Source organism: Amblyomma maculatum, chromosome 4 (genome assembly GCF_055883805.1).
Source record: "Amblyomma maculatum isolate TAMU_Amacu chromosome 4, ASM5588380v1, whole genome shotgun sequence".
Lineage (NCBI taxonomy): Eukaryota > Metazoa > Arthropoda > Arachnida > Ixodida > Ixodidae > Amblyomma > Amblyomma maculatum.
The window spans coordinates 182,990,091-183,005,406 of NC_139347.1; the positions used below are offsets into that span (position 1 = coordinate 182,990,091).

At 45.8% G+C, this 15,316-nt stretch overlaps 1 protein-coding gene across 2 annotated transcripts in view; it reads right to left on the bottom strand.

The window, feature by feature from the left end:
- Nucleotides 1-11,924, bottom strand: part of LOC146193788 (uncharacterized) — a 69,581-nt gene extending 57,657 nt beyond the window's left edge. Inside the window, exons 1-2 of one of the 2 annotated variants that reach the window (XM_084602822.1) lie at nucleotides 11,620-11,924; nucleotides 2,516-2,682 (exon numbers count right to left, since the gene is read on the bottom strand). In XM_084602822.1, coding sequence (XP_084458948.1) covers nucleotides 2,516-2,682; nucleotides 11,620-11,647 — 195 coding nt within the window. In that variant the 5' untranslated portion in view covers nucleotides 11,648-11,924. The remainder of the gene's footprint in view (nucleotides 1-2,515; nucleotides 2,683-11,619) is intronic. The other variant, XM_084602823.1, reaches the window with a different exon arrangement.
- Between the last annotated feature and the right edge of the window lie 3,392 nt (nucleotides 11,925-15,316).

A 15,316-nucleotide genomic window follows, 5' to 3' on the forward strand; every position in this document is an offset into this window, starting at 1 on the left:
CCATACTGCGTGAACATGAAACTGCAATCACTGTACTTTCCGCCCCGAAGGCCAAAAAAAAAGGGGGAGCTTTCGCTTTCTACCTGCATTGGCATGGCCATTTCGCATGATGCTCTTTCATGTCGTCTGCTACACTGCCGTCCAATGTGTTTCCCACCGCTTCCTGCATGATGGCGCCACATCCTCCCGCAAAAGGCGGATTGGCGAAGTTGCCGGGAACGTATGGAAGGGATGGATAGTGCCTCCGAGAGTGACTGTGACGAAGCTGGTTGTGCCCCTCCGCAGCAGCCATCACAGCAGTTAACACACTAAAGATGCACCTCGGGCGTTCAGAGCAGAACTTTGGTTTACAGTTGGACGGTATGGAGGCCGCGACCCTGAAGACTGCACTTGCAAAACGTGTTCAGGGAACTCTGGACCACTTCATCCAGCGACGATAAAACAATTTACTCAAATTTATCTCTTTTTTTTTTCATAGTCAAGATACAACGAAATTGCAGATATAGCGAAGTGATTTCCAATTCCCGCCGAGCTCGTTATAACCAGGCTAGACAGCATTGCCTCGACGCAGGGACCACATCATCGCTCACTTCCGGACTTCATAAAATCAGCAAACCTCTTTTGATTAATTTCTTCATTTCATCATCCTTCATTAGTACACAACCCTCTGATGCCCTGAGGCAATAACTATCAAGCACAAAAAAAAAATTAAAAAAAAATAAAAAAGCTCTCCCACACCACTACGGACAATATAAGTGCTCGAACTGCTGTCACAGCCTTGTGCGTTGCACACGGCCTGCAGGTTGTTGATTCTATGATTGCCAGCTGCACTGTAGGGTGCAGCAGTTTTCAGCAGCACGTGGTCTGCACATCACCAGTGTCGCAATCTCCAGTCGCGCTGTACACACTGTGAGAAGTTTCCGGTGGCAGGCAACCCGCACACTGGCAACATTGCAATTGCCTGTTGCACTTTATGCTTCGTGAGTGCTGAGCCATGGCCATGCAGCCATAAATAAATCGCCTCAACCGCAAACATATATGCGTGAATGCCTTTCTCGCGCTTCTGCATACTGATGTTTTTTTGTTTTGATAATTTGAATTTTTCACGACCACGTGATATTCGTCTTATCAAGGACTGTATCTGCTCCAGCTGAGTCACTAGAGTCCATGAGAAGAATGGTGAAAGCAAAAAGACAGGTATATATATACGCAGGACCAAAGCATTAAAGCAAGGAGTTTCATTATAATCTACACTACAAAATTCCCTAATCGAAGCATGTTGTGTAAAAGAAGCTGACCTTCAAGCGCTCTGAACTCTACTACATAACTTTAGATGACACGAATATAGCAGCTGGAACTATAACTAGTCACATGATAAGAAATCTGCATCTCCTAATTCTGGCAAATTGTTTTGGGCAGCTGGTCTCTTTGTCAGACATAAATTAATTTTCCAGTAATGGATTTTCTGTGCTTCAAGAAATGATTTTCTTCACTTTTTTTAGTTAGTTTTTGCCAAACATATCAGAAACTCCACAAGATTGATTAACGAGGCACTACTGTGCCTCGTTAATATGGCCCCGTTAATATGGACGACTCGAACTGTGGACAGTTTTTCCAGGGACCAAACTTTTTCCATGCATTAAGTCTCGTTATTATGGAAACTCGCTGTCCGGACAATGAACAAGGAGAAAACCATTAGGATCCACATATTTTTGTCATGTTACTATGGCTAGTCATGAAAACCAAATCGTTACACTGCTTCAATGATAATTTTTCTTCTAGATTTTGTTGACAGGCACCACATGAACGCAGTGCCAATAACTGATTGATTGCCCTTTTCGCTTGTGGATTCACATTTTACACTGTGAAGTTGGGCAGTCGATGCACGTTATAATTTTTTTGTATTGCATGAATTCACTTGAACAACACTCGGACAGCAGCTTGCACTTTGTAGAAAGTTGGATTCAGCAACTTTCAGCCGACTAAATGCAATACGTAGCAGGAGTTCGTGGGAGATGAAAAGTAGAAGTCAAGTAATTTATTAATGAAACGCCATCAAGAGCAGCATGAAATGCATCACAATGCTCTGAACTGCATCGCATATGAAGCATAACGGTGACTTGGATAATGTTCTTGTAGCTCTAATGCCAACATCGCTGGCCTACATTATACTCTAAAGCAGACCTTATCCTTAGCGTTTGTGTTTTTTTTTTTTCAGGAAAAAAATTTTTATTCATTATTACGGACGACACGCTTTATGGACAGTTTTGCGCAGAAACCAAAGTGTCCATATTAACGAGGCACGACTGTATACAAATTCTTTCTTTCCTAACATGCCACTATTCTTGTTTTTTGTCTGTCCACTTCCATATGTACAAAGAATTAAAAAAAAGACCTATCTCTTAACTACAATTCAACCACGTCATGTGCCTTAACTCTACACTGAGTCTTGTGCAGTCCTTCCCAAACATTAGCAGCCAAGGATCATCATTCCGTGCAGTAGGGGTGACCTTACACTGACCTGTCGAGCCGAGGTCCTCCGTGTCACCACGCCCCCCAGGGGCTGGACGGGTTTGCGCGTGCGGCGCCCGGCGGCCTGTGCCGGTGTGGTCTGCAGGTCAGCCGCCATGGCATCCGATGCCGCCTCCGCTTCACCTGCCGCCGTTTCTTCCTCATCCAGCTCTGCACGCCGGCACCCCACAGAGAAAGGAATGGTCAAATGATGCAGCCACACACAAAATGCACTGGCACCGAGACAGCGATGCACGCACATCCCATCATCTGAAACACCGATCCGCTCCTTAGAGCCTCCCTCACAGCACACACATCGCTTTAAGCTGGAATCACAGCTTAGAAACCTGTGAAACAAGCTGCGACACAACTGGTCATGCAGGGCTCTACACAACAGAGAGTGCAGTTTAAGTACTTGCACAATGCTGCACAGAACACAGCTTACAAACTGAAGCAACACCACGAAACACAAAACATCGGTGAAATAGCAACCACAACTCGGCAACAAAAATGGTTTATAATGATCACACGACAACAAGCGGGCTTCCTAGAAGGTCGACTAGTGTGGCATGACCTCAATTGTCAGATTTTTTTTTTTTTTTCTCCACTGTCAGATGCCAAGTGAGGCTAGTTATACACTTTTCTATACGCATAACCACCTAGACTGCGAGTCCAGTAAATGACACACTTTCACACACACCATTCTCCCTCATGACTCAGTATGACCGCTACCAGTACTGGCCGCTACCAGTACCAGTATGACCGCTACCAGTGATAGACGATTGAAACTCATTTACCGCAACCTTTCAGACTCCACAAAATGCCTTCATGGAAGGACGCAGAATGTCAATGAGGCATTAAACCAATTAATTTGGGTGGGGTGTCCTAAAGCCACATTTGTCAGTTACAAAACAGCTGAGACAGCTGTCGATGATGCAATTTGATGCTTTAATAATGGAAATGCACCACGAGTAAGTGTGCTGAAACATTTGAGATCCACTTCAGGACCTCTGTGTGTGTCAACTAACATCTATGGACAGAAGGCAGGTTCAAAAAAACATTTCAAGCTGACATCTGAAATGAAACAGGGAAGAAAGAACCGAAAAAACAAAGACAAAGGGTATAGCAATGCAGCAATGTCGCCACTTCAAAAGGCTACAACAGCTCCAGAAAATTTTTGAAGAATATAAATGTTTTCAAAGAATATATTGGAGATTTTCTAAAAGCAACATTACTGGAGGTTTGTGTACCTTTTTCTTGGGAACTATAAGGCATAAGCGAGCAAAATTTCACATGTGTTATTTAATCGCACTTACATACCTGGAACTAGAATCAATAGCTTAGGTGCATGTAAAGTTTTTTTAGTATAAAAATACCAGTCATAAGTAGCAAGTTTCATGCATCGGCAAAAATGGAAATACACAACAAATCTAGTTTTTGCTGTACACTTCAGTGATGCTTTTTTTTGCTACTTTTACACAAAATTGCAATACTCTGTGTACGGAGGATCTTAAGGAAAAGGTACATAGGTGGAAAAAATTGAAAGCAAAAATAAAATTACTACCTAAAATTTAAAACTAATTGTCAACTGTAATGCAAGTTGTGTCTATCTTTAGAATTCACTGCAAATTTTATAGCCATAGCTTTTATTATTACTGCTGTATAGCCAAATTTTGAAACTCATTCTTAAAGTCTCACCCCACCTTAATGATCCTGCAACATGATTTGAGTGCATGGAAGTGCTATTACCACCGGTCGTAACATGCATATTTCGGTATTTAATATTTTCGAGAACCAAAATCATGGTACTGACGGTGTCGGCACACAGTGGTGGTTCTTTGCAGTGGATATAACGTCAAAAGGAGAGCGTTTGACGATTGAATAAACAAATGAAATGCAAATTGTGTCCATTAGGAAATATATGTTATGTCGCTTTGTTTTATTTTATATTAAGTCAATGAATCCAACATGTTTGCTTTACACAAAGGCACTGCAAAGCAAGGGACACAAAAAGCATCAACAGAGACGCTAGTTACTACTATGCATCAAAGACTTTTGCAACCTATACATGTGGACAGCTATGCAGCCAAAGTTAGGCAGGAAAGAATTGAACGACCTCGCCAGTTGCACCTCGCTATTGTAAGATGCCTGTGGGGAGAAAGGGAGGAGCGTGCTAACGAGAAAAGCACGATAGCTGTGGGCCCATGATGGCAAACGAATGACTTCTTCCTCTGCCTGCTCCCGGTCTCTTTGTTTCTCATTCTATTTCTGCAAGGTGCCCACGTGGTCTCAGCCATTGAAGAAAGCTAGTCAAATTTATCAGAAAAACACATTACAGTGATCAGGAAACCATGAGAAGCCATCTTCCGCGACGTTGTTGTAGTGATGTGCTCATGTAGGCTGTTTCCATTGGTCCCGCAGAAAGACCGGAAAAACTGATTTGGGGGCAATTTTCAATGCGAGCAATTTGCGTGTATTTTGAAAATTCATTCCTTAATAACTCCCGTTCTAGTGCACCGATTCCTCTAAACTCTCTTCAATTCAGTATCTGTGTCACATAAATAGTCCATCTAAAGCTAGCGGAACAACATGTATCGCAAACGTTTTGGCAACATCACTGACCATCAACTGCATAATTACTGATAGCGTTACTATCGATAGCCTATCAAAAATAGTAGTTTTGAAAGCTTTATTTACACTATTGATAGTTTAAAAAGCTATTGGTACTATTGATAGTAAATTTACCGAGTTTTGAATCTCTAACTCTAACCCAAACTGAAACTTCATTATTTCCCTTTCGTGATTGATGTCTGCAGCCACCTGTAGTCCTAAGTAGACATACTATCTTACTACTTCCAGCATCTTGCTGCCTATTGAAAACTCAACAGTGCTTGCATCGTCTAAATATTGATTTTTAGGCCTACCACTCTGCTTGGCCTAAATATGTCATTGATAATCCTTTGCAATTGGTCACTAGGGCTACTCAGCAAGGCAATGTCATCAGTGAATCTCGGATACCGAGGTATTCTCCCATTAACTCTTATCCCAATCAAGGAGTCGAAGCTGGCCGCAGCATTTTGGAGCAGCTTTGAACAATAAAAGGAGAGTTTTGGAGAGAAATCTATGTTTTGGAGCATGTTTCTTAGGCCAACCACCTTTGATAACTGCAGTTTTCTATTCCTGACACACAAAATCGCCAATTTGATTGATTCTTTTTTATGCAACATTAAATGCTTTTTCAACAATGCACGCATCCCTGAAAAAAAGCAAAGCAGACGGTCAAAACATATAAAGATGTTTAAAATAATAGACGCCAAATAAAACAAATTTTTGGGCAAGTTGGTAACATTCTTGAGTCATACAAGCAGTGAAGAAGCACAAAGGTTTTGCCTGTTTGGCTTGACGAATTCAAACGTGGAGTCGACCACTTAAATGCGCTCAAGCAGTACCTCTAGACTGGAGTTTACATCAGTGAGCAGCATATTCCTGCTCTCCTTGTACATATCCTTTTTGATCCTAGCCCTCTACTGATAAATTCCAAAGCACTGGTCAGTGGTGCCTTCAGGAAGCATAGATGGCACTCAAGGGTAGCCTTTTCATCCTTCAGCTTCTTTACTTCACTATTCTAGTGATTGGCACCTTTAGCCCACCACTCCATAACGCAAGTATATTTTTGTCTGACGTAGACCTGGCATGCTTAAAGGGGCTCAATGGTGAACTACCGGCTTGTTTTCACAGCAAAATCATTAAAACAACTTGTGTATTTTTACAGCCGGACAATTTTCGTATCAGCTCGTGGTAATTTATGCTATCTGCTTCACTTGCTGCTCTCGCTTCTCTTTCCACAGGCGATTTCAAAAGGCTGGGAGGAGGTGCTATGTCGCATGCATTTTTTCACAATTCCCGTCAATCGCGTGTGGCCCATGTTAAGTTTTCATGCGACCAAATATTTATTATGCTTCATGCTCCCGTAGGTTTCAAAACAAAAATTTTATTTGTATTAAGCCCAGCGCTAGAGTTACACCTCTGGCACCTATGGGAATGATGGTGTTGCCATCATTTCCATGTTCAGCTGCATTTGATAGCAAAACGTTGTGAAAGTTTTGGAGCAATATTACATTCTGCAGCAGGATAGAGCAGGAAAAGCAGTTTGGAACAGAATGAAATAAAAATGGAGCAGCGCTTCCATTCCTGCAAATCAAGCTCTCCGAGTACTTCCTCTAAGCAAGCAGTGAATAGTATTGGATACATTGCGTCTGCTTGCCTAACAAACACCATTCATCACTGGAAGTAAACCAGTATAGTAAGTAGAAAGGCAAACCGTTTACTTTGTTCTTTTTCTTTTCTGAAGCAGGAGGAGACGCTCTCTCAAGCTCCTTAAGTCACTGAATGTGGCACTATCCACAACAAGTGATGTGCAAGAGATGTGTCAGTGTAAAGGTCAAATTAGGAAGGCTGTCCAATTTTTACTTTCAATAAAATGTGGTTGTTCAGCTTTTTGGCGCTTCGTTGGAGCACATTCGACTGCAGAAGATTAATTGTCACTAGATTTAGAGTTGGAAATTGTATATTTTCCCCCACTACTCAATTCACACTAGTGACACTGATGATGGCATCGGGGCTTTTATGGACGCCGTAATCCCTGGTTGCAAGAGGATAGCGACGTGGATGCGGTCTCACATAGGCAACGATTGCATAGATGCTACTAAAGTTTATTGGTGCCAGTAGTAGGAATACCTAATTTCACTTTCTAGCCTTAGCTACCTTACACAAGCTCCTTTTTTAACGACAGCTGCCTGTCTGTCATAACACTGCAGTAATCTATTGATGCAGAACTATTTCAACTAGTCATTATAATCCATTTCAAGACTGCCTGCTAATGCTGACCGTTTTATAGTCTATACTCTTTTCCCTTACTATGTTTAAGTATACATGATATGAACGGATATACTGATAGATGCCTGCTAGCAAACATAGGGAAAAAACAGTGCATGTCACCAGTGCATACTAAGGTTTTCGTGTTCAAAGAATGACAGCAAACTGGAGCTGCAGTAATAATTACCAATGTGTAGGAACAACGATCTGTGATCTCACACTGGATATAAGAAAACAAGATATCAGAAAAAAAATGTGGCCTTTGAAACAATGCACACAATGTTAAACGTGTCGACACCACTTCCACTGCCGATAACTATACCCAAGGATGTGGAATCAAATCCCGGCCTCGGAGGCCGATTTTTAGTGGAGGCGAAAAGCCAGGTGCCCGTGTGCTGTGCGACATCAGTGCATGTTAAAGAACCCCAGGTGGTCGAGGTTTCTGGAGGCCTCCACTATGAAGTCTCTCAGAGCCTGAGTCGCTTTGGGAGACTAAGGCATAAAACCAAACCAAACCACTTCCACCACCTTACACGTCCCTTGGGTGACATTAAATCTGAAACTATCCGCTCTTCTGCCTTTTTGTACCAAGATTGAATGACTGACATCGCCCTCATGCTTCCATCAATCACTACAACCTAGGACACACCACAACAAAAAAGGTTTGAAATATCCATTAATCGCTAAAGCCATACACACCACTTTATTAATCCCCAAGTTCAATTAATAAAATGTGAGGGCGTGGCAACAGTTCTGATGGAAAAAATAACTTGAAATTTTTTAAAAAATTGAAATGCAATTTATGTGCAATGTTGGATGAAGTGACGCCATTCGTGACTTTTCTTTTATTTATTTTTTTTTTTTTGTCAGTAAGCCAAAGAGAGAAGTATAAAGTTGACTTTAATCTACCTTTTCAACGCTGCCTTTAACCTCGCATAAGGAATTTCAAAAACCAACTCCAATCGGCTCCTCTAACCAACGGCCTGAAAAGGTTCCAAACAATGAGCTGACACCTGCTCTATGTTAAAAACACAAAGGCATTTCGAACTATCCGCAGTCATGAAACAATATGACTGCGCGCATGCACGGGCCTTTACGAGCGCACACCACTTGTTGACACGTGCATCGTTAACGGACTGTTGGGTACGCTTTCGTCAATCGGCGAGCCCGAGAATTCGAAGCGAACAACGGTGCGGACATATAACGACCTCTTATCGGCGGTCATTCACGATCCCTTCGCACAGCTGCAAACGCGGCGCGGGACTTCCGCGGAACTCAACGCGGTGCGGTTGAAAACGAGAATATGCTCCGGCGCCGTCACACAAGTGCCTTTCGCGATGATCGCGAGTAGATCCCGATGCGTGAATGTAGTCTCACGCTTGTGTGCGTGCCCGAAGGCATACGAATAAGAAAGAAACGAAGCAAACACGGGTACTGCTTTCGCCCGACACCGACCGACTGCAGAAAGCCCTTGCACAGACACGAAGCAAACAAAGAAAAAAAAAGAGAGAAACCGAGAAGCGCCACCGCTTCAAACGCGATAGCTCCGCAGTTAATGCGGCGGCGCCAAGGTATATGTACAATGGTAGCGAAGGCTGGGCCCAAAAACGGTCCAGCGCGACAGCAGCACAGCCACTTTGGGGGGGCCAAAACACTTAGATAATGAAATTCAAAAGCACAAATAAAAACGCTATAAAACAACATAAAGAAATACACATTTTAATGCCACGTTTTATAAATTAGGTAAACTATTTTAGCAAAATATTACTCCCCATTTTTAATTTTTTGCAACGTTCTTGTTACGCCCCCTGTTGAGTGTGCGGTGCATTTGCAGCTTGACTTTGCAGGCCTTGTTTCGGCACCCAGCCACAGTGGCCGCGGGAGCTCACGAAGCGGTTTCTTATCGCCAGTCTCGAAATGCCCCTTTTGCGAAGTTTTCGTCGTCCTTGCGCGTCGCGTCTCTGTCACCGTTTTGTAAAATTTGCACCCCGCCGCACCGCTGCGGCAGTTTTCTCGGTTTTTGTCGTTTCCTTCGACGTGCGGCCAGTGCGAAGTCTTTTTCCGTCTTTGCACGCTTCGCGCTGTTCTTTTGAAGCGCTTAGCGCTTTATTTCAAGATGAGCTTGCGGCGTGTGAAGAAACGATGCGCCGTGGCACATTGCGACAGCATGGACAGTGGCGTCGGTGTCAAGCTACACCGCTTCCCGCTGGACTTTCACAGGTGAGCTGTTGTCAGTGTCGTCTGCTACAAGGCGTCTGCTCTAGGTATGCTCCGAATGCTTTCGTTGGGCTGTTTCTTCTGTTTCTGTTTGTTTGGGCTTCTGTTTCTGTAACCAGTTCGTGCGCACGTGGCTTCATTTTTTCGGTGATATTTATGTAATACACTACAGGGCACACACTTTAAGTGCTGAGCTGTGCGAAGGAGGCCCCCCAGGCCCACCATTTGTCTGATTTATGGTGAGTTTCATGCAGCCGGCTATCACCAGCGTTAACTTGATACCGGGCTCTCAGGAGCAACCACGCGCATGCCACTGACCGGAAGGCCAATTTAAAACCAATTGTGCTGCCTGACAAGTCTGAGCACAACACTGTATAGTTTTCCAACACCGCGAAGCCAATTTGACCCTCGCAACTGGTAGTATCAAAATTCAGCCACGTGTATATGCGCGGCCTTGAGGGTGCTTTAACTGAATTCACTCAGGAGTTACTGCCTGTCTTCTTATTGCTATCCTGCATATGCATGACCGGTAAGGTAACTTTAAACGCACTTCATTCTCGTCAATCTTAACCATAGAAAAGTATAGCTACCCGCATGCCATGAGGACGAGCGTACGTAACCGCACTCTTAGGCGCTGAGAGCTTGGGGCGAGCATTTACTACAATAGTTCAGATATAATGGAAATATAATGTACTGCAGTTAGCATTGACAGGAATAATGACGCATTGGCGTTTGGAGTATGCAGTATTCCTTACGGCGCAATTGTGAATAACGTGCACGTTGCATCACGTCCAGGTGCCGAGCGTGAGCGTGGGTGCTACCACAACGTCAGCCTGGAGAAGAAGACACCATGGCAGCTGCGAGACTTGCGGGTTTTTTTTTCAAGCACTTCGAACCGTCTGCGTATCTGTCGTCAAAAAAGCTGCGACCCGTGTTGATGCGCCTACTTATGTCATGTCATGTTTGCCTCAATTGAAGCAGCACTGTCTTCTATGCTTTTCAATTTCCTACCTGGCAACGTTCGTGGAACTGCAGGGCTTTTTTCTATCCGCACTGTGACCATTAAGATGAATAGCCAGCTTAAAGAAACTACTGCTTGAGCTGCCTGTGACGTGTATTTTTTGTTGGTGTGCTTTATCACTGTATTTGTTTGGTTGCTGTAATAAAGCATGAATATGAAAACCATACTTGCCGTACACTGTATTGCAAACTGTGCACTTGAGCCTGTGCTTTGTGCATCATACCTTGTACTCAAAAGTAGTAGCACCAGTATTTCCACAAAGGTTTCCCCTACGAATCATGCATGAATGCATTCTTAGCCAGCCAAGATAAGCCAGCGTCTGAAAGTGTTGCTGCCTTTCTATGCTGCCTTCTTTGCCAGTAACTTTCATTGGGTTCCGAATTGCACATTACCAAGGCCATAACTAGCAGGAACTCGAGCACATTTGACTGGAAAAGGTTGGTGCGCACTGAAAGGCAACCTTCATGAGATACCGGCTTCAAAAGGCGGGTTCTTTAAAAAGACCACTTTAAAATTCGCGCTAAAAACATACGTATGCGTGACGTCATTCAACGTCACTCATACGTAGTTGCCCCCCAATATGGCGGTGCCCATGAGCCGCCATTTTTTGGACCAATGGGAGCCTATGGAACCTTCGCTACCATTGTACATATACCTTGGCGGCGCCTGCTTCGCGCGCTTGAGATTTGGATCAGAAGCTTATCGGCAAATTAGAAGCCACGCACAGTTTACACGGCCACATCGAAACAAAACACCAAAACATTCGCAAACACAAGCCGCTCGCGTAGCGGCGCGGCGCACTCGCTGCACATGAACGAATGCAAGCGCTGCACGCATTGGCGCCGAAGCAGATCGCGGCGACACGCACGCAGTGGACAACGTTCGCTCGTGGCAATCCGGCAGCAGGATCGCACAGTGACGAAGTTGCTGCAGCGTCAAGCGATCCGATCGGCGCGACGGTGCCTTCCGGCGCGAAGGCTGCGATCTGCGCTCACCTCGTTTGACAGAGACGGCGTCCGCCATGTTTACAAGCAGCAGGGCGGGCGACGAAGCTGTGCCAGCGCCGTCTGCGGTGGCGGCTCTCCCGGACTCGTCGCGGCAGTCGAATGCGGACGCGCCGGGTCCTCAGGCCGGCGCCGCGGCGGGTCGGGCTGCTGCCATGATGGACACGAGCGACAACGGACCCAGTCGCACAGAAACGTCGCAAAATCAAAACCCGACCGCCAAGCGATCAGCTTCATGGATGCATACGATTACATGGCTGCGAAGTGCGGCCTAGGGAATGAAGCAATGCACGAAGCCCCCTTTTTCGGTTCCCTAGTTGGTTGATGATGATGACAGAACGGTACGTTGGTGTGTTCGGGGCAGTTCTGGGTTATGGTTGATTAATAGCTATTTTGAGCGTCATGTTACTTGCTTCTTGACGTTCAGCAGTCAAATTGGCATGTTATTCGGCTTAAAAGCTTCGCATGAGTCAACGAATGCATCAAGAACAGCCTTGAAAATCTCGCACTACTAACACGCCGTTACGAACCGTTGCAAGGCAAGGGCCGTTGCGTTACCATGGTTACTGTGGTTGCGTATGATCACGTGGACAGCTCCGTTGGTGGAGCGGGTGATTTGAGTACGCTTTGCCTCATGTTACAAACATTGTAAGGAAAATATGCGTACGCTTTCGATGAGAGTAAGTGCGATATGAATAACGTGTGGTAAGCTGGTAAAAACAATGGGTAGACTGTATGCATTCACAACTGTTCAGCAAGAGCCGATGCAAGGTTGCGAACGAGGTACTGGGGAACTCTTTCCCCATTGAATGAACAATTTTATTTCCACCTTTCGCCCCTGCACACTTTAACAGTTAATTGCACTCGCACCAATACTTGGGATGAGTGGCACTTAGGAACACAATTATAATATTCTGCATAAGCCTGGTTGGTCTAGGTCGGTCCTGACTTCCTAAGGCTGAAGACTGCTTCTGAGACGGAGTATGTCACTTTTCACCAAATGATGCATATACCAAATCGTGTACTTCCGCTACAGTGAACTCGTCGATTGTACAAGCGCAGTGATTGCCAAAAAAAAAAAAAAAAATGTGCCGAAAACCGGGATCGAACAAGGGACCTTTAACGCTCTCCGAACTGAGCTATTTCGGCTTTTTTTTTTCTTTATTGGAACTACTTAATTCTTTTAATTTATTGCCTGACGCAATAAGCCCCTGGCAGGCTTATTATATCAATGTCTCGTGTGTGTCTGAGCTATTTCAGCAAGACTGCATACTTTCAACGTACAATTGGTACATCTAGGAACGCGAAGAGTTAGCTTAATAATTGGTTCATAGGAAGGGAAAGGCGCAGTAGCTGTCACACTTGTTCTGTGAGCTGATTTGATTTATTTATAGGAAGGGAAAGGCGCGGTAACTGTCTCACTTGTTTTTCTGCGGACACCGCAACCGCGCCGTAAGGGAAGGGAGGAAGATGGGAGTGAAAGTGGAAAGAGAGAAAGAGGAGCCGTAGTGGAGGGCTACGGAGTAATTTCGACCACCTGGGGATCTTTAACGTGCGCTGACATCGCACAGCACACGACGCCTCTTCGTTTCACCTCCATCGAAACGCAGCCGCCGAGGTCGGGTTCGAACCCGGGTACTCCGGCACAGTAGTCGGGCGTCTTACCACTGCACCACCCCGGCGGGGCTTGTTCTGTGGGCACCCGAACTGCGCCGTAAGGGAAGGGATGAAGGCGGGAGTGAAAGTGGAAAGAGAGAAAGAGGAGCCGTAGTGGAGAATTTCGACCACCTGGGGATCTTTAACGTGCGCTGACATCGCACAGCACACTGGTTGGCTGGTTGGTTCATAGGAAGGGAAAGGCGCAGTATCTGTCACACTTGATCTGTGGACACCTGAACCGCGCCGTAAGGGAAGGGATGAAGGTGGGAGTGAAAGTGGATAGAGAGAAAGGGGGGCCGTAGTGGAGGGCTACGGAGTAATTTCGACCACCTGGGGATCTTTAACGTGCGCTGACATCGCACAGCACACGGACGCCACTTCGTTTCGCCTCCATCGAAACGCAGCCGCCGAGGCCGGGATTCGATCCCGGGAACTCCGGCACAGTAATCGGGCGTCTTACCACTGCACCACCCCGGCGGGGCAACACACAGCACACGACGCCTCTTCGTTTCGCCTCCATCGAAACGCAGCCGCCGAGGTCGGGTTCGAACCCGGGTACTCCGGCACAGTAGTCGGGCGTCTTACCACTGCACCACCCCGGCGGGGCTTGCTCTGTGGGCACCCGAACTGCGCCGTAAGGGAAGGGATGAAGGCGGGAGTGAAAGTGGAAAGAGAGAAAGAGGAGCCGTAGTGGAGGGCTACGGAGTAATTTCGACCACCTGGGGATCTTTAACGTGCGCTGACATCGCACAGCACACGGACGCCACTTCGTTTCGCCTCCATCGAAACGCAGCCGCCGCGGTGGGGTTCGAACCCGGGTGCTCCGGCACAGTGGTCGGGCGTCTTACCACTGCACCACCCCGGCGGGGCTATCTTGACGTTAACGCCATTAGTTCATACTTAATTTCCCCATTTAACAAGCAAACATTGCAAAACTGTCAACGTGCTCTAGGCGTAGATCACGTCGCGCGGCCGATGAATTAATTAGTGAGTGAGTGAGACTTTAGGTAGGGTTCCGTGTTTTCACACTGCCTGCACGTTTCGGATTGACAACTTGCCAAAATGCAGTTCTCACGCACTGGTACCTTTAATTTCGAAGCCATCCCTAATGTCCTTGCTTACTTGAAATTAATTAGGTAGCGCCTGGACGGCACAGCTAAAGTTCAAAAGATACGAGCAGTACTCTTTAAACCAGAAGGCATGACTGTACTTTCTGCAAAGTGTAATTGCCGAAGCTAGACATGCCCCGCCGGGGTGGTGCAGTGGTAAGACACCCGACTGCCGGAGTTCCCGGGTTCGAACCCGACCACGGCGGCTGCGTTTCGATGGAGGCGAAACGAAGAGGCGTCGTGTGCTGTGCGATGTCAGCGCACGTTAAAGATCCCCAGGTGGTGGAAATTACTCCGTAGCCCTCCACTACGGCTCCTCTTTCTCTCTTTCCACTTTCATTCCCACCTTCCTCCCTTCCCTTACGGCGCGGTTCGGGTGTCCACAGAGCAAGTGTGACAGTTACAGCGCCTTTCCCTTCCTGTGGGTGGTGGTGGTGAACCAACCAGGAACCAACCAACCAACCAGGTTAGACACACTAAAGAGCTAGCTGCTTAACTCATGGTTGCTTAGATTCCAGGCTCATTATACTCCGTGTAAAACATTAGGCACAACGTTACGAAGGCGACGCAAATATAGTCCGCAACAACATTGAATAAAGATAATGAATGGATGGTAAAATATTTATTTTCGTCAGTTTTATTGGTGGCGGCCAGATGATTGAGATTGTTGGCCTCGCTCGGGGCCGGCCTTACCCCAATCGGCGCCCTGTGTAAGCCACAGCCGAGGCACCCCCGACATTCTTTTTTTATTTCTTTTCTTTGAATTTTCGCGACTAAATTTTTCCCTGGCGTTATATAGGTGGGAGCATAATACTGCAACAAACTTTTTTGACATTGCATATGAGCAAGCGATATATTGAGCTTACAGATGCAAAACACCTAAAATAAAGGAGAAAGCAATTGTTTTTTTAGGATAACTC